General features: G+C 37.4%; 1 protein-coding gene across 3 annotated transcripts; it reads right to left on the bottom strand.

Moving 5' to 3' along the window:
- Nucleotides 1-18862: 18862 nt before the first annotated feature.
- Nucleotides 18863-22373, bottom strand: LOC110885175 (squamosa promoter-binding-like protein 9). 3 transcript variants are annotated; one of them, XM_022132857.2, is made up of 4 exons: nucleotides 22065-22373; nucleotides 21543-21981; nucleotides 20053-20192; nucleotides 18863-19589 (listed from the first exon to the last, which is right to left on the bottom strand). In XM_022132857.2, exons 2-4 carry the CDS (start codon nucleotides 21908-21910, stop codon nucleotides 19075-19077), a joined length of 1023 nt encoding a protein of 340 aa, XP_021988549.1. In that variant the 5' UTR covers nucleotides 21911-21981; nucleotides 22065-22373; the 3' UTR covers nucleotides 18863-19074. The 3 variants fall into 3 exon arrangements, with proteins under 3 accessions (XP_021988549.1, XP_035834533.1, XP_021988550.1); XM_035978640.1 differs by having other exon boundaries at nucleotides 22097-22373; XM_022132858.2 differs by having other exon boundaries at nucleotides 22216-22372.
- Nucleotides 22374-24433: the final 2060 nt, after the last annotated feature.

Genomic DNA, 24433 nt, shown 5'->3' with positions numbered 1-24433 from the left:
AGGATGCTTACACAAATTTTGGATGTATTCAGAACGTAAGTTATGCGCGAAAGTGCAAACTTATGCACTTTTTGACACTTTTAGCCCCTGAATGATCCAAAAGTTTGTTTTAGCATACCAAACTCCTCAAAGCCTATTTCTAAGCTATGTAAAGGATATTTATGGTATGTTTAACTTATGGACATGTTCCGGAATGTTTGTTACAGTTCAAAACGCAGTTTGTCAAGTTTAGTCCCTGTAAGCGAATTAACTTGTTTTTGCCATACCAAAGCCTTCAAAACTTATTTCTAAGTTATGTAAAGGTTATTTAAGGTATGTTAAGTATATGTTGATGTCCCGGAGTATTTGTCGCATTAAACTGAGTACGTTTACGCACCAGGTTGCGTATAATTCTCCAGAAAGCGATGTAAAGTTTGAAATTGAACAAGAATTGATATGTGCAATAGATACACATATTTATACAAGATCCCAAGTATGAAATATGATATTTCATCAGCTTGGTATTTGTTTGATGGTCGCGGTGACACAGGTGTCACAGTGTATTACTTGTAACATTGTAACACTTAATGTTAATAAATGAAAGTTTTATTTAAATATATCTATGAGTTCAATATGATTGGTGGCTGGATCCTGGTACGTCACACACCTCGCGGGGGTTTCCGCATATGATATTTTGGGGGTGTGACAGTTGGAACGATTTTAAAACAACTTTTGACCCATTAGACGGTAGTTACACAATCTTGGGAGTTTGAATTCACCTTGGAGCCAAGAATACTCATGAATCTTCATCCCCAGTCATATCAATTTATCCATTAATCATTCGATCCATCATCATCCTCATCACAACCCTAATTCCATCAATCCACTCACCTTCACCAATCACTACAAACCCTAGTTATCATCATCACCATCCTCAAGGTTTCAAGATGTTCAAAGTCAAGTTTCTCTCATCCGTTGATCAAGATTCGTTCACCATGAGTGGCTAGTCACCTCGGTTTCACCCCGGTGGAGGTAGTTATTTTATCTAGGGTTTTGAATTGTTATTTGATTCAACTTTGTGACAATTTGTGTTGATTTTGTAAACCATAGACAATTGGTTGCATTTGTTTCGTATTCGTAAATTGTCGAACGATTATAAAGTTATGACTTTACGAAATGGTTATGTGTAATTATGCGTTGTCGTGGTTAGGATTTACTTGTTGTGATTAGAAAGTGCATTCTTGTCCGTTCTTCAGGACGTTGATAGTTATCGGCACCTAAGTCACGGTACACTAAATCCGTTAATCGTTATGCAATTGAGTTGAGTTTAAAACTTGTAGAAACCCTAGGTTTGCAACTACCAAAACCGGGTGTGAATCCCTTTTTATAAATTATTGTTTAAATCGTGAATTGTGTTTTCGTTAATCATAATCAATCAAATCTTAGTAGTAAATATATTTTACCACCATTGTTGGTTAGTTCCAACATTTCCTTCAAACAAACAAACAACTTAAACATAGTAAGCTTCATAAGAACGTGGCAAATTCATAATCAAGCTAATCCATACGTAAACCATAAACTCTTCATGGATCAGCCCCTTACTACCACTAACACATTGTTAAGGGTAATTTGGGTTTATAAATGTTATCTTTGACCGGGGCGCGACACTCCGATCTAATTTTGGCGCTGTTTCCGGGGAGTTCGTGCGCTTTGTGTAACATTTGTGCTTGTAATCATTGTGAACAGTTCTATTATCAATAAAACAATGTTATTTGATCCCAATGTTTTTTTGGTTGTGTTTTACATTTTTCGTGTTTTGACTTTTATTCAATTCCAAACTCTACATCACTTTCTGGAGAATTATACGCAAACTAGTGCGTAAACGTACTCAGTTTAATGCGACAAATACTCCGGAACATCAACACATACTCAACATACCTTAAATAACCTTTACATAACTTAGAAATAAGTTTTGAAGGCTTTGGTATAACAAAAACAAGTTAATTCGCTTACAGGGACTAAACTTGACAAACTGCGAAAGTATGCCAATTTGAACTGTAACAAACATTCTGGAACATGTCCATAAGTTAAACATACCATAAATATCCTTTACATAGCTTAGAAATAGGCTTTGAGGGGTTTGGTATGCTAAAACAGACTTTTAGATCATTCAGGGGCTAAAAGTGTCAAAAAGTGCACAAGTTTGCACTTTCGCGCATCACTTACGTTCTGAATACATCTGGACATCCAAAAATTTATGTAAGCATCCTAATATTATGCCTTAGTGTTTGGCGTGAGAAAAATTCATTCGTCGCGTCATTTGAATCGTCTTTCGCGCTTATGCGCATTCCGTCGTAATTAAGCGAACATCGTGATCGTACGGCCAAACGAACCAACATCCGGAACATTTTTGAGCATGTTTCATGTCCACAATGTTTAGGCATCATTTTAGGGCCTTAAAGTTGGCTTTACGAGCCTTAGAAGTATCGGAAATGGCTTAAACATGCAACAGGGACCTAAACTGTAAATTCTGAAACTTGTTGTCTGATCTGCACCTTCAGGCGGCCCGCATTAGTTTGCCTGCACCCTCACGCGGGCCGCATCAGACAAGCAGACCAGATGCAATGTTTCTGATCCACTTGCATTGGCCTTTCGAACATCCAAAGGGCAACGACACGTGTCAAAACCCTATGGTGGGGGCAAAATAAGCCACCACAACATTTCGACAAGTGTACGGGTTAGATCGTGGCACGTTATTCAAGAAATGATCCTAACGGCTTTACTTTTCCTATAAATACCCCCCCTTTGGCTAAAACCCACAAAAATCTGATCTAAAGCTCTAAGTTGGAACCTTTGTTTCATACCTGAGCCATTTTGATCTAGATTAGCATTCGGGGACCCTTCGTAAGTGTTCTTTCGTTCTTTATTCGCTTTTCGAGTCCGAAAGTCAACGTTTTGTTTGACTTTCTGCGTTGACCAGCCTATGGTTAACACGAAGTTCATTAGAACTTCATAACGTGAGCGTGATCACGATGGTTATAGTCCATGGCGACTATACCTACTGATTACCACGTTATCTAGGCTCAGTGACGAGTCGTAGTTTCGGCCAAAATGCGCGTTCTTGCGTATTTTGTAACCAAACTACTCGTGAGCATCAAAGCCGTTTGTTTTGATGCCAAACCTGTTTTCTAAACTTAGTTAAGCATGTTCTAACATGCTTAGCTCGTCACTTTTAGTTTAGTGCATATATAGGGTCGTAAGGTAAGCGATCTAAACCATCGCTTATACTTTCGAACCCGACCCATTTGGTCGATCATTAGAATCCAACCAAACACATTAGGTGACCGTAGATGTAACCTTCCGAGGTTATACCTTATGGTCACGATGTTAGGCGTTCCAAACGCGTTCTACGCGAACGACGCGTTAAGGTAGCATAAGCTACCTAAACGGGTCGTAATGGGTCGCAAGCACTTAGGTTAGGTTTCATTTTAGTATGTAGGCTTTGTTAAACCATATTTCACGAGTCTCCATACTCGTTTGGTTTACGAACCCGCATACTATCCGATCCTTCCGATTTTGGTCCGGTATATTAATATAGCTACCTATTAGGTGCCGTTTGATATCCCGTGATCACTAGCATTGTGTGATTATTATACGAGAACTTCAAAGCAATCTCAGGTGAGTACATAGACCCCTCTATTACTGTTTTCCAAACTGTTTTGGGGTGAAACACATGTGCCTACTTGTTACTTTCATGCTTTCCATGTTTTCACATCATATACCTGCTATGTTCGTTAGTACGTTATAGTACATGATTTCATTACATTTCATGCTATGTATGCCCATTGTGTGCGTACTTAGTACATTGCTTTACATTACATTTCATGCTATGTATGCCCATTGCGTGCGTACTTAGTACATTGCTGTACATTACATTTCATGCTATGTATGCCCATTGTGTGCGTACTTAGTACATTGTTTCACATTATATTTTATGCTATGTATGCCCATTGTGTGCGTACTTAGTACATTGTTTCACATTACACTTCATGCTATTTATGCCCATTGTGTGCATACTTAGTACAATTGTTTACATCACATGCCTTCATTTTGGTATGACATTTGGTTTGTTTAACATGGAACAATACATTCATTAACATTGATCACGCCATTCGTTAGTAGGTAGTGGTACCATAGGAATTGACAACTCCCATTCCTGAAATCCTGGGTTTGTTTGGATTGGAAGGAATGACCGAATTCGATATACATAACTTAGATAAACCATTAATTTGTTTAAGGGTTTATCGCCACAGTCTCAAGGCTTGGATGTATGCATTTTCACAATACCGCATAAATGTTTATATCAGTAGAGCACGCATTGTTCCACAAAACATAACGTTGATTTAAACCATGTTTTACTTCAACATCTTGTTTTGTGCATTTTACATATGGTTTAGTTGATACATCTCACTTACTATACAAGATATATTTTGGGTACACATTACATGATCTACATTAAACATAAACATTTTGACATGGATATACATACTTGGTGGTTTACATTGAACATAGACATTTCGATATGGTTTACACAATAACACTTGACAATTGATTTATACATGAACAATTTACATGGTGGTTGGTTTGGGTAAATGGTTGGAGTAACGTGGCGTATGTAATATGGTACAAACATGGTGGATACGCTGCTGGTACTTCCTATATATAAATGCTTGTATAATATTACATATCGTAGCGTTATCTAAGTCATTTCAGTTTAGACACATTACGTTTTACACAAATAACATACTCTTCACAAGACATTATTTTTACAAACAACTTATCTTATTCAACTCATTTTACTTGGTTACTCGTTTAACCTTACACTTATCTATACATATCATCTGATATTATCGTTTTTCAAATGGTTTACAAAGCAAGACAAATTACAAGGTTCATGACTGACTGTTATTAAACATTTCTTTAAAATCAAGTCATGAATCCCATTTTCTCAAAACCTATGTATCTCACAGGCATTTTTATGCTGACGTACCTACTTTCACATGTGTTTTCAGGAGCTATTCCATAGGATGATGATCATGACACTAGGGCGGACCTGTGCCTTAGAGACTAAAAATGAAGATAGACTTAGTTAATTATGTTATAAACTCCTTGTTTTCCTGTTTAAGACAATGTATTACGCTTGTTAAATAAATAAAATGTAACTTTGATTTCCATGGTTATGAAACAATTAATTCTGTCCACAACACTCCCCGGCGTTTCCGCCGCGGTTGCATGTTACACGCGGCCGGGATGTGACACTTTGTGTTTGGATATTTGTGAGATTTTTGTGATTAACTTTTTAAGGTGCTTATTTCTTTTTGTTACTTTCTCTTTTTCCTTGTCACGCAAGGTGTGTTATTTGTGCATGTTACAGGTAGTGCATGCATACAAGGAATTATGGGAGGACTTCACCGTTGATATTCAAACCGGAGATCGAGAGAGTAGTTCGAAGAAATTTAGCCAACCGGTTGGAAGCAACACTTGCTTCCAACCCACCCAACACCCCTTCATCATCTACACCATCCGTTGAACCTAATTCAATGGATCCCCAAAACCTCAAACCACCCAAACAACCAACACCAATTCCAGTATCGAGGAAACCTTCAAGCCGCCTAAAACATTCAACAAGATCAATCGGGCAATGGTAACAAATCGAGACCACCTACACCACCATTCCAGAACCGAGGCAATAACAATAACCAAAGAACACCTACACCTCCACATCAAAACCTTAACCGACAAAACCCTTTACTCACCAATATCGATGACCGGAATGTCAACTCAGATCGTAGAGGCAACCGAGATCGTGGCAATCCCGCGAATGAAGACCCATTCTTCAACATGATGATTTGAGGAATGCAATCCTCGATGATGAACCGTATAGTGTTCCCGGTTATCAATCGCCAGAACATGTGAGTATTCACTCGGAATAATCGGATGATGGGGGAAACCACAATGAAAGAGAAGACGATGGTTGGGGGTATGTGAATATGGATAACGTCTACAATGCGCGAGGGTTCGATAATGAGGAGTTTGGGTATCAAAATGTAAACTACGTGGGGAATGAAGGTTATGATTATGGGTATGGCTAGAATGATGGTTATGGAAACAACCGCCAACCGCGAAACAACAATCAGAGGAACCAGGATGATGGTTATTTCAACAACAACAACAACAACAATGCTAACCGTAACCGGATTCCCCGATTCGTGGGAGGTGGAAATCAAGGCGGAGATAGAGGTGGTGATAGAAGAGGAAATCAAAGACCGTTGGATCAAGAGGTTGATGGTCCACGTCGTCGTCCACAACAAGTTTTGAGGGGTGTTGATGATCGTTTTAGACCGGTGGTCACCGAAAATGACTCACCGATTGTTCCTCCTCCAAGAGGAAGAGTTGCCTTCAATTGTAAGCCGAACTACATTAACATCCTTCCTCATTTTAATGGGCGAACGAATGACGAACCATACACCCACTTAGCGGAATCTCCGGCTATATGTAGTACCATCGGGGTGGTCACTTTTCGTAAGATGAGGTTCGTTTGTGTTTATTCCAATTTTCCTTAAATGATAAGGCCAAACAATGGTTTTTGACACTACCCACTAATAGTATTCACACTTGACACTTTTCGTAAGATGAGGTTCGAGATGCAACAAGCCTTTCTTGATGAATATTAAAAAAAAATGGCCAAAACTGATGATGCACGGGATGAAATTAGAGTATTCAAGAAACTATCGAGGGAGCCGCTACACGAAGCATTCAACCGATACAAGGAATTGATCCGGAAATGCCCTCATCACCAAATTGAAAAGAGGGGTTTGGATGATGAGACGTGGAACCACCTTGAGTCGACTAGTAATGGAACTTTGTTGAGTAATCACGAGGGCGACGATTGGGAGTTCCTCGAGAGGATGAGCAAGAGATCAAAGGCGAAAGAGTCGGCCGATTAGGATTTTATGTGTTGGTGCATGCATCTGTCGACTTCGTCTTGTATCGATTCTTAGTCTTAGAATGTTAGAACAGGGCACATTGTACGAGATTTCCCAAGAAAGTTGATTTCCCATATATGCACATGTCACTATGTGGGAAATCACAATGTCACTATGTGGGAAATCAGGAGATTACATGTGATTTCGCTTTTATGAACACAGGTGATTTCGCTTTTATGGACATGTGTCCTATGAGTGAAATCCCATGACTATATATAGGTGCATGATGAGCGAAATCATTAGTGAAGTCTTGTTTCCGGTACCGAATTGCTGCCGAATTGCCGTTTGACTTGTAATCAGTGTGAAATCAATATACAAGGCAAGATTTAGTAGAACAAGCTGTTTTTCGTGTTCGTTTCTTGTTATTCCGCACCTGAAACGGATTAGAACACCTCTGATTGACTCGTTCGGGTCAGCACGCGATCTACAAGTGGCATCAGAGCTCAGGACGAGGAGTTCTGCATATATCAGCTTGTTTTCATCTCTATTTCTAACTTCTACACCTTCTTTCATCAGTTCAGGAAGATTTCACGGTTAGAATCGGACCAAATTTTCACATATCATAGAAAATTGGACAATAACAAACCCTTGAAAGTTTGAGACTGAAATTCAGAGTAAAAATGGACCAAATTGATGTACGAAGTGTTTTCGCTTTTATGGACAATTGTTGATTTCGTTGATAAGGTCACCAATATAACCTAATTTCGCTCATATGTCCACCCAATAACCATGATTTAGCTCATAAGTCCACCCTAAACCTTTGATTTCGCTCATAGGACCACCCAAACCCTTGATTTCGCTCATAGGAACACCAAAGACATCTGATTTCGCTCATAGGACCACCCAGGACCCTTAATTTCGCTCCAACACAAGACTGACCGTTTGAAATTTGTACCTTCCCATTTGAAAACGACAACCACTTGAATTGTATTTCATGTGATAAGTGCATCGAATTGTGTGATACTTTAATCGAAGTGTTTCAGTTGGTTTTGTTCAAGAATTGAACGTGATTATTAAAGTTGTCGGTCAAGCTCTTTCACGAGTTGTCAGTTTAGTAGTAATCACTATTGTCGGCCACAATCAAGTGTTGGTCCAATGGGAATTAAGTAGTAATCACTATTGTCGGTCAAGTTTAGTGGATTTTGAGGTCATTTCAGAAGAAAATGATCATTATTGTTTACACATGATGTCATTGGTTTACTTTGATTTGGTCAAAATGTTTATTCATCAGAGTTGTTGGACAGATTTTATCCGGCCCATGTGATTCATATAGTGGTCCAATCAGATTGAAATTGAAAGTCAAGTTTGGTAATATCATTTACAGAGTTGTCGGCCATCTATTATGGGCATGTGATCATTTAGTATATCGATAAAGCCCATGTGAACAACATTCTACCGGCCCAATCACATTCCGTATAGAATATATAGTTGTCGGTCACCATTCAGTTGTGTATGTGAGTTTTGTTGGCAAATTGATAATTGAATTGATAACACACATTCTTGGTCTAATCAGATTTTATTGTTAACGGACATATTAAAGTGCACGGCCCAAATCACTCAAGAGGCCCAATTAACAAGTGAAGTATAGAGTTGTGTTCATTCAAAGCCCATATTTCTTAGTTCATCTGATCAAGTTCATTCATTCAGTGATCTTTACTTCAACAATCTTGGAATGAGTCCGCAAATCTTCGACACGAGTCTTAGATTGTGTTCATCATCACACACTTTTACATTTTCATTCCGTATAAACTGATCGGTTGTTTGTTGACTCGTTCAGGTGATTGGAGGTATTTTACAAGGTGTTTCCCGAAGTATCTCGAATTTTCAAAATCATGGCCGAAGAGTTCTACAATGCTTTTGCGACACCGGTTGCACCTGTCACTGCTGCTGAGAATGTATACAGTGAGAATGAGACGGGTACTCATCAGAAACCACCAAAGTTGATGTATATTGAGGATTTTCAGGGATGGAAAAACCAGTTTGAGAACTGGGTTCAAGCTTACAGATTCGATGCTTGGTGTTCACTACTGAAAGACTATGAGAGACCCAAGAATGAGCGTGGATTGGAAAAGGGTTTCAATGATTTTACAGAAGCTAACAAGCTAAAATATACTAGTGAAAAGATGATGATCAGCATTTTACAGCAAGCAGATAAAGAAGACATCTTCGTCTTACTTCAACATAACGGAACTGCTAGATCAATCTGGGAGGCTTTAATTCAGAAATTCAGAGGGAGTGCTGATATGATTAAAAACAAGAAGGCCTTATTGAAAAAGTCATTTGACATGTTTACTGCTTTTGATCATGAAACAACCAAGCAAACCATTGATCGATACTATCATCTGGTTCTAGAAATGGGAAGATTGGATATTCAGAAAGATGATGATGAGTGGGTTGATAAGTTAGCAGAGGCTTTACCCCAACAGAAGTGGGGAACGTATCTGATGATTGTGAAACTCATGAGAAAGACTGAGAGTATGAACTTGGCACAGTTTATCCAGAAGATTGAGGAACAGGAGCTGGATATTCAAAAGACTGCTATTATGACAAATCCAAATGCCAAGCAAGATGCCAGTCTGTATTACAGAGGGAACAAGTTTGAGGCCACTCCTACTCAAAGTCCAAAGATTAGTACTACATTCAGTGCTGATGGTTCTGCAAGTCCAAATGCAAGTACTACAACTCAAAATAGTGGATATACTTCGTCGTTCTCAAGCTTTGATCCAAACAGCAATACATCTAGTCCTCAAAAGCAAAATCTGAATAATCTGCAGTGCAATGTTATTTTAACTATTCAGAATGGTCAGAATTTGTCTCCTGAAGTGGCAAAGCAACACATGGCATCTCTTGTCGCCATGTTAGAGTCGTATGAAAGTTTGATTGCTGGAAGAATTGGGAATCCGATGCTCACAAAAGAAGATTACGACCAAATAGATGCAGAAGAGCTTGAGCTGATGGATGTGAAGTGGTGTTTAGCCAGTGCCTGCAGGAGAGCTGAAAAATTTCAACAGATTACCGGCAGAGACGAGTTTCGAGGAATGGCTACTTCTCCTCTTGGTTTTGACAAGTCAAAGGTTACTTGTTTCAGATGTAAAGGAAAAGGTCACTTTAAACGGGAATGTAAAAACCAAGAGTCAACTGGAAGTCAAGAAAAGAGCAATTATTATCAGAAATCAATCTTTCATCAGATCGGTCAACAACCCCAACAAAAAGAACCGCAAACTGCTCATGGGAAAATGATTGACGAAGCCAATAGGAAAGCTTATTATGGGATAATAGATCAAAGTGATGAGGTTGTTGCACAGGGGTTTAGCTAGGATAAGTATATACCTAGTGGAACTAAACCTGATGTGGCACTTGTTACCAGGATTCTGGATCAGAATGAGGATTGTCAGAAAAGGATTCCGATATTTCCAGATCTTGGAAGCGATGTTGATACAGATGATGAGGAAGAGTATCTTAACAAATGTAGAAAAAGCATTGATCCTGACAGTTTTAATTTTTTTATGCAGATAAAGTTGAGATGCTGAATCAGAAGAAGATTGCTCGATTGCAGAAAGAGCTAGAAGCAGCAAAGCTACTTGCTGATGAAAAGGCGAAGACTGAAGCTGTGGAAACAAAAGATGAAGCAACTGCTGAGATTGCAATAGAGAAGATTGTTGAAGTGGAGAAAGTGGTAGAGAAAATCGTCGAAGTTGAGAAACTCGTGGAAGTTGAGAAAATTGTTGAAAGAGTGGTCGAAGTTGAAAAGATTGTCGAAAAGATTGTTGAGGTCGAGAAACTTGTAGAAGTTGAAAAGACTGTAGAAGTTGAAAAGATAGTTGAAAAGGTAGTTGAAGTCACAAAGCCCTGTGAGAAATGTTCAGAAGCTTGCAAAGTTTGTGAAGAAAAAGATAAAAAGATTGCTGATTTAGAGAAGATTAAGGAAGATCTACTGTCTGATGTGAAGTATGTGAAAGAGTCACACGATGTACTGAACAGGACAGTTGATGGGTTGAAAAGAAAAAATGCAGAAATTGAGAAAGCAAACGACAAAATGAGTGCAACCTTGATGACAAAGCAAAGCGTCATAAATGATTACATTGAAGATTGTGCTAAGCTGAAGAAGGAGCTGGAACTTGAGAAAATTGAGAGTGAAAGGATTAACCGATTACTTTTGAGTTATACTACTTGTGATTATCTGATTGATCGAGTTGATCCTACTGTTGTAGGTCTTGAAGCGTTCAAGAAGAAGAAAGAAAAAGAAGAGGATACTGGAAAGACACAGAGTCTCAAGTATAACAGATGTCCGCCTCCTATCTTTGAGACTTATTCCCCAGGAAACCAAATGAGGAACAAGTAGACAAGGCTCTAAACATCAAATTAAAGTCTGAAATCACTGATGAATTACCAGACAATATTGATGTCACATTCACAGCGTCTGACACTGATGAGTCTGAGTTAATTAAGAAAGTTGTCGATCAGGTGTTGGATATGGATGAAGGGTCAAAATTGAAGTCTAAGTCAGATAGTTCGTGTTCGTCAAACGGTTGTTTGAGTTCGTCTAAGAAAAGTCCGAGTTCACCGGTTAAAAGGGTTTATAATAAAGAATTCTTGTTATCAAAGAATAATTTGAATGATGAAATGTTTAAGGTTGCCTATACCTTGAATAATTCGGACAAAATATTTTCTGATGAAGAATTCCCAATAAGAGGTGTTAAAACTGAAATGATAAAAAAAGGTTTTCAAATTAACAAAAATTAATATTCCTGAAATAAAAGATTTAAATCTTTCTGCAAAATCTAAACCTTACACTTCAAGAATTCAACAAAGAGTAAACAAGAAAATGGGTTACGGTTGTGGTTATAATTTCCAAAAGAAACCAAACCATAATGGTAATCTCAAAAAGAAAGGTCTTGGTTTTAGTTCGTCAGAAAATTATAAAAATCAGAAAACTCATAAGCCAAAAACAAAATTTGTTTCAGGAGGAAGCTCAGAGGATGAACAGAAGAAACCATTCTGGAAGCAGTCGAATCAAGAGTTTCTTGCTGAAGTAAAGAAGAATGTGAGGAAGTTTGCTGAGAGAGTTGATAGAAGAACCTGTTTCAAATGTCAAGAGGTTGGACATATAGCTTGGAATTGCCCCAAGGCCAACTATAAAAAACAGGGGGTTTCTTCTAACTCAAATTTGAAAAAGATTGAAGTTGATAAAAAAGAACAATCAGTAAAAAACGGTAAATTGTTTGAAAATTCAAGTTCTGAAAAAGGTGAAAGTTCAAAACGTTTTTACAAAAGAAGAGGTGATTTAAGTAAACAAAAATGGGTGATTAAATCTAAGGGTAATTCTGACAATGAATCTGATTCCATAAAATCAGTGGAGTCATTGGTTGATGAGAAAAAGGTTGTGAGTTCTGTTCTAGTGGTGAACGATGAGAATTTTCCTAAGTTGTCAAAGGAAAATCTGATGAAGAAAGTGGGTAAGGTAGAAATCTCAAATCAATTCTTCATTGATAAGGGAGAATTTGATGTTGAGAAGGCTTTCAACGGGAAAGTCATGGTTGATAGGAAGGTTAAGGGTGCTAAAGAGTTTTATAAATCAAAGTGTTGGTGGGACAGATGTGTTCCAAAATCACCCAAGGCTGGTCAGGCTTGGGTGGATGTTATGTTTGATTAAACACCTGACTTGCCGGAGATCCCAAGATTGTAATCGTGGATCAGGAATCGGCATCTTTCATGTTTAATGAGTTTGTATGAAAGTTTTTTATAGTGTTAAAATTTTACAGGTTGAAGGACTACGCCGGAGCTTCCAGGTTGGTAAGTGCGAAGCAGGAATCGGCATCCTGATTGGTAAAATGGTTGTGTAGATGTGATATTACTACAATTGGTAGTGTGTTTTCTTCATGTGGTACAAAAGTTGCTTAATTGCAAATGGTAAATCAGGGACATTAAATTGTACTTGATTTACTATACATGATAAATAGATGAACAAGATGATGAACCATGTCCCCGTGCTTAACAAGTGGTAAATCTACAAATGGTAAACACAAACTCATTTTCCGGAAAAATCATTTTGATTAAAACAAATTTAAGTGTTTTGAAATCTAAATGAGAAAATGGTTTGTTGTGAGGGGGAGTTCTGATTGTTTATGCCAATTGGATGGCGATTTGAAGTGATTTGATATCAGTTGTCACTTTGTCTGTACAGTTTGTTTTTGATTTTGTTTCTTCAAGTAGGTCAAGAGTTTAGTTTGTTTTCAATTTTTTTGTTAATGTGTTTGCATTTTAGGGGGAGTAAAAAATTTCACAGAAAATCCAAAAACATTAGAAAAATTGAAAAAGACAAAAACATGATAAAATCAAAAATGAGTTTTGTTGTATAAAAGAGGAAATGATAGTACATCAGTGGACGATCACGGCATGCTAAAGAATTGGAAAGTTAAAATAGTGATAAACGGTCTCACTGATGATGTGTCCGTAGGTTTTTGCACATTTAATAAACTATGACGAGATATAAACCTAAATTTCAAACTTGCTTAATTCGTGGGTAACATCTCTCGGATATATGGGTAACCCCCGAAATCTTGTTTGAAAGGTCCCCTATTCTGAGATACTAGGTCTTTATGCTTAGTGATATCTGGGGTATTATCCCGGGACTTCTGCTGTATGGAAGTACTGACCTAGTCCCCGGATAATACTTTCTGCAAATGCTTGAAATAAAGCGCCGCCCTCAGCAAATCGATGAAACAATAAAATTGATAGTCATTGCTGTTGTAAAAAAGATCCTCTAAAGGGGACCCACCAAAAGTCGAGCCGTCATCTCTCTGCTGAACGGAAGTTCTGACCTGAGCTCTCACGGCTTCGCACCTAACCCCTTACAGATATCATCTAGGTATACTCACCTGTATCACTGAATATTGGGATCTGGATACGGGAGTATATTCTGAGTTGGGACACGCGAATAAGTTTAAGTCACTAAGACATTAATCTCGTATCTCGAAACAGTTGAACTTTGTGTGAAAATTTAAGTGGATCAGTATATTGACAATCTAAGTGAATCGTTTAAAACTTAAAATGTTTAAAGCTTAACGGTGTTGTTGATTTGTCTCATAAACTGATATGATCCTCTTACACAAACTCGAAAAAATATTGTATGTAAATATTTCTTTACTGCATTTCATTTCGATTTATTTCACAAAATTCCAAAAAGATTTTCAGTGTGTTTTGGCATAAAATTTATGAAAAATTCAAAAAGATTTTCGACAACTGATATTGAGGAGCTGACTTTCAAAATTCCGAGTGCTAAACATGATGAACAGGTTTGGGAGAATTTGATTAAAAGGTTTTTCAGAGAAAAGAAATTTGTTAATTGATCATTGTTAATCTCTGATTGTATATTGATTGTAGGGGAGTTTGTGTTGGTACATGAAAGTTGATAATTTGTTAAATATTCTATTCTTGTAATTCTTATATTTTGGGTAGAGAATCCGCAGGTGAACCTGATAGCTAGACTATGATCCCAGCACATGTTGAGGGGGAATTGAATTGTCAAAGAGCCAGGTTTTGATCCTAAAAGTGAAGATGCTGATGAACTTAAAGAATCAAGAGATCTGATCAAGAGAATTAGAGTAAAACAAAGAGTTCGAGAAAAATGTTTGGATGCCCGAAGACTGATCAAGACTGAAGATGCGAAGACTCTACACTTAAGACTCGTCAACATCTGAGGGGGAGTCTGTTGGTGCATACATCTGTCGACTTCGTCTTGTTTCGAGTCTTAGTCTTAGAATGTTAGAACAGGGCACATTATACGAGATTTCCCAAGAAAGTTGATTTCCCATATATGGACATGTCACTATGTGGGAAATCACAATGTCACTATGTGGGAAATCACAATGTCACTATGTGGGAAATCAGGAGATTACATGTGATTTCGCTTTTATGAACACAGGTGATTTCGCTTTTATGGACATGTGTCCTATGAGCGAAATCCCATGACTATATATAGGTGCATGATGAGCGAAATCATTAGTGAAGTCTTGTTTCCGGTACCGAATTGCTGCCGAAGTGCCGTTTGACTTGTAATCAGTGTGAAATCAATATACAAGGCAAGATTTAGTAGAACAAGTTGTTTTTCGTGTTCGTTTCTTGTTATTCCGCACCTGAAACGGATTAGAACACCTCCGATTGACTCGTTCGGGTCAGCACGCGATCCTACATTATGTTTTTAAAATGAGATGGTGAGGGATTAGTTTGTTTATATAGTGTAGGGTTTAGGGATTTAGGTAGGTTGGGTTGGGCCTGGCCCAAATGCGTGAACCCGTTACATTTTTACGTGTCTCGCTTAAACGGACAGGCCCAATTATATTAAAATATAACGGTAACTAAATACGTAAATAAATAAATCTCTCGTCACGTGTTATTATTATTTTAGTAAACAACAACAACAACAACAACAATAATAATATAATGAATTCGAATATTAATAAAATACCCTTCTCTTGATGATCGGGATCGAGAGTACGAGTTGTGACAGTAAGGACATAGGTTTGTATGAATAAAACATAAGTTTAAATAAGTTTTAATAAGTTTTCTTCCAAAACAGAAAGTTGGACCTCAAAAATGGGATGTTTGACCTTGGTTTTCCATGGAAAACCTTGTGAAAACACTCCTAGAGGTGTTCCACACTTTGTAGAGGAAGAAGAAGTGAAAAAATATGGAAGAAGATGAGATTGAACTCACTTTTGCACTTAAATGTTTCTGCCTTGAAACTGACTTTAATATGAGAATTTGCTACTGATCTAGAATGATTTGAGTGAGGATTAATGAGTTTGCAAAGTGGAAAAAGCGTGGGAATGAAGTGGGTTATATAGGTGAGGTTTAGGGTGAGTTAGGTGAGTGTTTAACGAAGAAAACACAACCAAGAAACACAAAATTGACCAACCAGGGGGGCGGACGCAACTTTCTGTGGATTATGGGCCGTGGCGCGACGCGATGACGAAATGGGATTCCTGTGACGCGACACGACGGCTAAGATTTCTGGATCTGAGTTTGGTTTTTGTCACATTTAGTCCCTGTAGTTTATGTAGGTCATGATTTAATGTTATTTAAGTGAAAAGGCATATAATAAGGGGGTATTACGTCATTTTAACACAAGAAAATATGAATAAGTATAAATAAGTATCAATGACGTATAAACATTCGTGAAGACGTATAAATTGCGTATGTATGTTATGTATTCAAAGATTTATCACACGTTTACAGGAATAACGATTAATGCACCACATGTATAATGGATTAAATTGTATAAGCATGTACGAATAAATAAAGTATAAATTGTAAGAAATAATGAATTTTATTATGATCCAAGTCTCAGATTTCACAACGATACAACGAAAAGACGATTACAAGGAATACAAGTTTCCAAAAATAGAAATACAAGACAAGTTTTCTAATTAAGGAAAGTTACAAAAGTTGGGCGTTACAAGTTTTGACACTTAGCGCCTATGGAAGAAGACCTGTCTTCCTTGACCTTGCGTCGATTGCTCAGATTATACCTGGAGTCACGCAGAGGTAAGAAACGTAGGTAAACACCAGACAAGTACAAAGGTACAAATGGCAGAGTAGTGGGCCAATAAGCGTCCAACAGGCTGTACGTGATCGTGCCGCACGATGGACAATCGTACAGGAGACAAAAAGGTACACAAGGACGTATACGTGGCACCAATCAGAGTGCGTCAACCACTGTTCCATAATCTTCACTTAGCTGTTGATGACAGACCAGACAACAAGGATAATCGTCAGGACACGTGGATCCATTCAGTGTGCGCCAGGCGCCAGCTACCCTCTCGCCAAGAATCACTAACGGTCGTGACAGAGAGGACAAAATGGATATTCCTTGTTGTCGTCTACAAGCCCAAGGCCCATTAGCTCATCTCCTTCACAAACTACCTCGGCTATAAATAGGGAACTTCACCTCTAGGTTGAATGATCGCTCTCTTGCTCTCTCACTTTATACACACACTATTATCCTCATAACCGATATTTATTCTCACGTCGGAGGGTGGTTACAAGGAGAACCCCCTATCCTCCTTGTAACGAGCTTACCGTGTGTTTATTGTTTTGCAGGACCTTCATAGCTGTTTAGATGAGACGAAAGAAGATTAACCTTTATTTGTCGAAACACAAACCATAAACTAATCACTTGATTAGTTTGGTGTTTCTTCATGGACTAAACACAAGAAGATGAAGATGATGAAGGCTGATCTTGAACTTCCACTTAGTTTAATAGAATCCGAGATACTAACAAGACTTCCTTCTAAATCTGACGTTGGTCGTTGCATGTGTGTGTGAAAACAATGGAGATCGTTTCTGTCCACACCTATGTTTTCCAGGATGCACATACAGTACCACAGAACCATCAACGATTATAAACTTCTCATATTTGACGCTGAATCACGGATTCCCTTCCTCACGCCTTCCCTTAACGGCGATTCAAAAACCATTCCTTCAAGCCTTAACCATAACCGTAACCATAACCATAACGAAGTATTTATTTTAGCAAGCTTGGATGGATTGGTATGTTTAACCTCAACGAATCTACTCAGCTAGGGTTAAGGTTTTGGAATCCATTAACAAGATTTATTGTGAATTTCCTCTTGGCTTTAAGGTAGATGACACTTGGTCTTCGGCTACTTTTTGCGGCCAATGCCTTTATTTCACCGTGACAACATATAAGTCTTTTGAAAGGCATTGCTACATTATTTGTTTTGATGCGGAGACGGAAACTTTTAGGAAAATATGTTTTCCACATGTTCCGGATGGTACAATAAATTTCTCTGGAAGTTTAGTCATTCTCAACAGATGCCTTCACCTGTTTGTATCCTATACGATGATTAACGACATATGGTCGAAGCAGGCCCATCAGTGGGGATGGATGGTGATGATGGGTGGGTGAAGGTAGAGGTGTACAAAAAAACCGGTTTTAGAATCGAAACCGGGAAAAAAACCGAAACCAGTTTTTTTTAACCGGTTTTTTTATAACCGGTTTTACAACTGAACCGAACCGCCGGTTGTAGATCGGTTAGGATTCTTGATCTGAAAAACCGGTTAATAATCGAAATGGTTTTAAAAAAACAAAACCGGTTAAAAACCTATCCCAACCGATTACACCGGTTATTGTTTTGGACTTGAAAAACCGGTTATAGAAAAAACCGGTTTTCGTTTTGGATGAAAAAAACCGGTTGGGTTAACAACCGAAACCAGTTTTTGAAAAAAAACGATTTGTACACCTCTAGGTGAAGGTGGCTGCTTTCATCAACCCACTAGAAATGCAGTGTAGATGCACTGCAAGTATATGCAATTGCTTTGCAATTTTGGTAAAGTTTACAAAGCAGCATATATGCACAGCGAGTAGTGGGAATTGGCTTGTCGTTTTGGATGAGTATAACAAATCTTTTAGGTGAATACTGAGGACTTCACAAAACGCTATCGGTATTTTTCTTCTCCGAGTTTTGAGTATGCATCGAGTCGAATGATATATGTTGAGACTATTGTATCACCAAATCCCTAATTGGCGATCGAATTGTTTTAATGGTAAACTTGTGTAATGATATTGTGTGTGTGTATAACTTAGTTTGATTACCAAGTTAACTTGGTCTCTTAGTTAATATTATATCTAAACTTCACTAATATATAAAACTGCTTTATATAATAAAAGTTAAAAGCTAATATATTTAAGAATACAACTTACCTCAATACTATGTCAAGAACAACTATGCCTAAATTCATAAGATACACGAACATCCTTAACCATTTTTCTACTTTTGATCGCGTATCAGATTTACCTATTTTGTCACGCCATACGAACTGAATCCATCTCATCATACGATCGAATTCAAACAAAAGTTGAATAAACAGAAAGTTTGGCAGCAGTAATCAAATTTTAAAGAAAACAAGCTAAAAGTTCAAATCAAGTCAAAGTTCCTTCTTATTTAGAACAAGACCAAGGCCCTGTTAACCAGTTCCTCCTTCACACAGCATAACAAAAAGTTAAAAGGTTTCGTCGGATACGCACTTAAAGTGACCAGTCAATATGGTCAACAGATGAGTCATATCGCCTCCCACCCTGTTGACCGAGTCCGAGCTCACCAGAGTAGCCGCTAGACTGTGAGATTTGACCCAAACCCAAATGGGCTTCATCAGTGTCGTAAGCCCAACCCGTTGAGAAGTGACCCTGACCCTGAACCATGGTCCCAGTTGGTGGTTGAACCATGTGTGCACCTGTACCAGCATCAGGATGAGGATTGACGTAGTACTCATGGGTCAAGGCCTGGTTTCTTGAAGCTGATGAGTGATTTGACAGAAGAGAGAGAGCACAATTGGAATCTTGAACTCCGTTAAAACATCCTCCGGGTCCAGGTGGCACGTTTGGATTGATGTAAGGTGGCGGGTTGTCCAAGTTGCTCTGCCATGGAAGTGGCGGCAGTTTCGTGGTGGCAGTAGGCGGTCCTCTTGTGTTAGGCCAGTGAACCCTCCCTCTTGAGCATGATGAAAAGTCCATCACAAAGCCTCCAGAATTACCATTGTTTTCTGTCACAAAACACAGATAATTAGAGCTCTGACTTTTGTTGGTCAATGGACCATGTTTCAGTTATATTTTTAACTAAGAAAATATGAATTCTAGATAGAGAATATCAACATTTTTAAGTAAGAAATACGGGAAGACATTGATGAGTCGAGTTTTAAATTCGGATGACACTTACCTAACGTGTTATCCAATTTTTTTGCAAGCTACTAAATTGATTTATTTAAACAAATATGCACAAGTCCAATAGTGTAGTCATTAGCTTATTATATTCATATTTAATACAATAAATTTATATAAAACTAAAAATCTGGATATAAAGTATAGGCGGGTCGACACAACTCAATCCAACCATTTATATTCACATTGTAAATTATTCGTTTTGAGTTGAACCCATTGTGACCCACTACCCAATCCACCCATTTTGTCACCTATAAAAATCATAAATTAATGTTGAGGATATCTAACCAAAAATAGAGGAGGGGAGACTTCCATAGCGAGCAGATAGCAGAGTTCCAGATGTTGGCTTCCTTCTACGTTCATTGTGCCCAGCCAACCGTCTGCGACAGCTTCTTTTCCCCTGATCAAACTCGGGTAGTTGATGGAACCTGCAAGGAAAGATTATCATTAATGAAAAGCCAAATACCACTATAGTTTATAACTGTATATCATGTCTTGGGCCCGGTCTAGTGGGATTCATCCATAGTTAATAGCGAATAGCGACAAGGGATGCTACATAGCGAATAGCGACAAATAGCGACCGCTATTTTATATATAGCGATACACTAGAAAAAGAATTTTGAAAATTTTTATGTCTTTTATATCAAAATACCTTGGTATATATGCTATTTTACATGTATATTTAACAAAAACCTATAAATCCGGCTATTTTATAGCTATATCTAATTGCTATTTACATCCAAAAAAAAAACTAACTGTCGCTATTAACGCTATTGGTTGCTATGACCCAAATAGCGACACTCGGTCGCTTCGATACATAGCGCGCTATAGCCGCTATTGACAACTATGGCTTCATCCCACACTAGTCAGGCCCATTAGATTTGATCCTGTCCTCTCCTGTAAAAGAGGCATAACCAGCACAAGAATGGGATATTTTCACCTAATCATGTCGTCTCCTGAAAAGGAAACGACTACATTTTTAGGAAAAACGAAAATGTAATGGTTGCATTGCATCTCATAAAAGCATCTAAGACTCTTAAGCACATGAGAGGTTGAAGAATAAGAGTTTTGTAGAAACTAATACTCCCAACATCCCGAAATAAACGTATGTATTTTTATTTTAATTTGTCCCAATTCCATATTATTTTACAAGTCTCCTACTTTCCTACTCTACCCTTAATCACTAAAGTGCATGTTCGTCAAACCGTGTTTATTTCATAAGGGTCAAATCTACATTGAGCTATTATATAATGCGGTAAAAAGAAGTATCTAAAACACTTGTTTTGATATAATGCGGTAAAAAGAAGTATCTAAAACACTTGTTTTGGTAGTTCCTAAATGTGATACCTCTAGCCAAAGTAATAAACTAGCCGAATCACCTCTTAACATCAACTCAATTGTTTTATACAATATAAAACCCTAGCAAGATTTAAACCCAATAACAAATCAAACAAGCCCATCAAGGCCTTTTGTAATCTTATTATTCTTGTTGTAACAACCCTAACCCTCTAAGACAATAGGGCAAGTGTAAATCAACATGATAATATTCAAATTTAAAACATACTTTAAACATAAATCATGAAAGTAGTCAACTTCTCTATCCATGTGGGACAAGGTGTTTATACAAAAAAGGATTATGTCTACTGTCTACTGTCTCCTGTCTACTATGATATACATATACCCACAACTATACGTATAGGTCAATCTATACTAATCCCTGCAAAAAAACATGTAAACAAAAATAGAAAAAGAAACCACAAAAGGGTTTGTGAGGTGACCTGCTACACTGTTGGCAAAACCTCTGCTCAAGCCCATTAACAATAACCTTAGCTGTTTTCGAATGAGCACCACACACCTTATGCCTTGAATAGTATGTCTTAGCATCACTCAGATCCAGGTTACACCCTTCCACCTGGCACCTTGGTGGCTGTGGCCCATAACCCCCCTGACCCGAACCACCTTGAGCCACAGTCCTCCCCTTCTTCTGGGGCCCACCACCAGCCCTCACTGGAGACAACCCACCTTCCGATTTCACCTCATCTCCAACACCCACATCCTCAAAGTAGATTTTTTTCCCAAATTTCAAACCGATTTTCAGCAGCTGTGACTCGGAAGAAGAACTAGAACCACCACCACCCATATCCATGGTGTAGCAGCTGCTTATGCCTGCCCTCTTTTGCTTAGTTTTCCAGCTCAATCATCACCCTTTTGTGGGTCCTGTATAAAGTACCATAAATAATCGCTTTCAAACACACAAAAACAAAGAAAGATCAGAGAGAAAGATAAAGAAAAGCAAGTACTGGTGTTTGACAAGACTCTTGTTGGGGTGTACCAGCTGATTATGATGATTAGCTTTTTGAATAGAAGGGACTTTATTATTTTTTTTTCTGACTGTTTAGGGGGAAGCAATGGACTGACAAAGATGGGGTCTTGACAGCTTGAGAGTTGTACCTTGTGCTGAATGTGTTGTACCCTGCAAGAAAAAGATAAAAAGGTGGAAGCTTTGTGGGAGTTGTGAGATGCTTTTTACTTTACAATACTCTTTTTATGGTCACTGTTTTCTGTGGTGAACAAACCAATTTCCTTCTTTCTCTGTTCCTTTTTCCTCTTTGGGAGTGTCAATACAAATGATGGGTGTGTACTCCAAGTTTAAGTTACACTTGCCAAAATCATTAAATTATAATATAACTACTTTATTATATAACTTTGTTTGATTCACACTTACTACTAGTGGGTTACACTCGCGCTATGTGACGGGGCAACCTAAGTTTTAATGAAAACGTAGACGCAATAGTAAAAATAACGTCAATAACAGGAACTCATTTGATATTGGTTCGATTCATTAAGATACTGACACTTACGGAAAGATAAACAAAAAAAAAGTCATGACACTACCAAAAAAATATTGAGATGTGTTTACATCGATCGGAATAATAAAAACGAATATTAATTCTGAAGTGACGTTGTTCAGTCAGTATTAGACTGTTCGTTTTGTTACATGTGTAATATTAGATTCGATTGAAATTTAAAAACGAAAAAGAAAAAGAAAAACCAAAAAATAGATAAAAAAGGACAAAAATCACAAAAAGACAAAAATCACTGTAGCTAAGAATGCTGAGAAGTTCATAAATTATATATAATAATAATAATAATAATAATATATTTTTATTTTAATTTATAATAATAACAATTTTTTTCGTTGTCTTTTTGCTTTCGAACAATGTGTTTATACTTATAAGATAACTAGTGGGGTTATCATTCGGTCGACGGGTTCGAAAAATAGATAAAAGAAAGAAGTAAATCGGGAATGTGACGATAAAAAACCACAAGCTGACGGTATATTAGAAAGTCAGGAAAAAGTTACGTTGTTGTATACGGAGGCTAGGTTATTTGATAAAATTTAAACAAAGACGTATATAAGATAAACATGACAACAATTCATTATAGCGGGTCGGTTCAAACGCACATAAAAGATACTTTGCACTAGTGTATTTAGAGATAAGCGTTGGGTGGTTTAAAAATTAAGCAGTTTGAAAAACGTTTAAAACAACCGATCGGTTTGAAAAACAACGTTAAAATTTAGATAAAGCTAGAGGATTAAAAATTATATTTATTAAAGTTGAAAGGGTATAAATAAGACTTACACTAAAAGACAGTAAAAAATACTTTAGCTAAGGTTCCTGAATGGTTATATTAATATTAACTAGTGGGAATTTCCGTGCTATGCGGCGGGAGTTGGACTGATATCGTTTCGGTTAATTACGATATTGATGCTCGCTCTAACAATCTCTCACATCGACACATGTTTTACATCGATAAAATAGTCAATTTATATAAACTCGTCTCAAAACTTGTTATATAAGAAATCATATTTTATTATGAAAAGGGTTAAAAAATTTTGGACATAAGTAAGATTCAAGCTTTAAGCAGATAACAAATAAATAATTGTATAGAAAAAAATAATGCTATTTATATTTTTGTTATATATTGAGAACTAGTGCTAATACCCGCGAACTTCGCTGGTAAGAGAAAATAATATGTTATCGAGGTATTGACAAAGAACATTATACGTTTATGTTGATCATAACGAAATCCTCCGAAGGAAATTATTATGGAACTCTCAGGTAAATAAAGTAATTTAAACAACCAACGTACTATTGATATAAATAAAACGAAAAGACAAATAAATGATGAAATTATGTTTCTGTAGTTCGAAATATCAATAGAAAGCATATTAATCTAATACTTCTTCTTTTGGAGCTTCGTAACCAATAACCTTGTATTCGTTATTGATAAATTGAAAAACAATCATCACCTAACGAAATATCTTCGACTGGAATCATGTCATACCATCCAATAACACTAAACCTATTGCCCATGGCTTTATAGCCTAGTGGCATCTTGGGGGTGGGATAAGACTTTGGAACCAATAGGTTATGAGTTCGATTCCCACAAAGGGGTTTTTTCCCATATTTATTGGGTTTCCTCCTGAATTGGTGTGTAGGCATTATGCCTAGTGGAGATGGATATGATCGGGTGGTTCCACTGGTGGCACGATGATATACTTCAGTCGTCCGTCAGTGATCCAAATTTGCCGTTCAAAAAAAAATACACTTTGAACGACTAGTCTTGTATTTTTTTTGATAGATTTTTTTTTTTTTAAATATTT

The sequence above is a fragment of the Helianthus annuus genome, chromosome 10, assembly GCF_002127325.2.
Source record: "Helianthus annuus cultivar XRQ/B chromosome 10, HanXRQr2.0-SUNRISE, whole genome shotgun sequence".
Lineage (NCBI taxonomy): Eukaryota > Viridiplantae > Streptophyta > Magnoliopsida > Asterales > Asteraceae > Helianthus > Helianthus annuus.
This window is presented reverse-complemented; position numbering and strand designations above follow the sequence as displayed.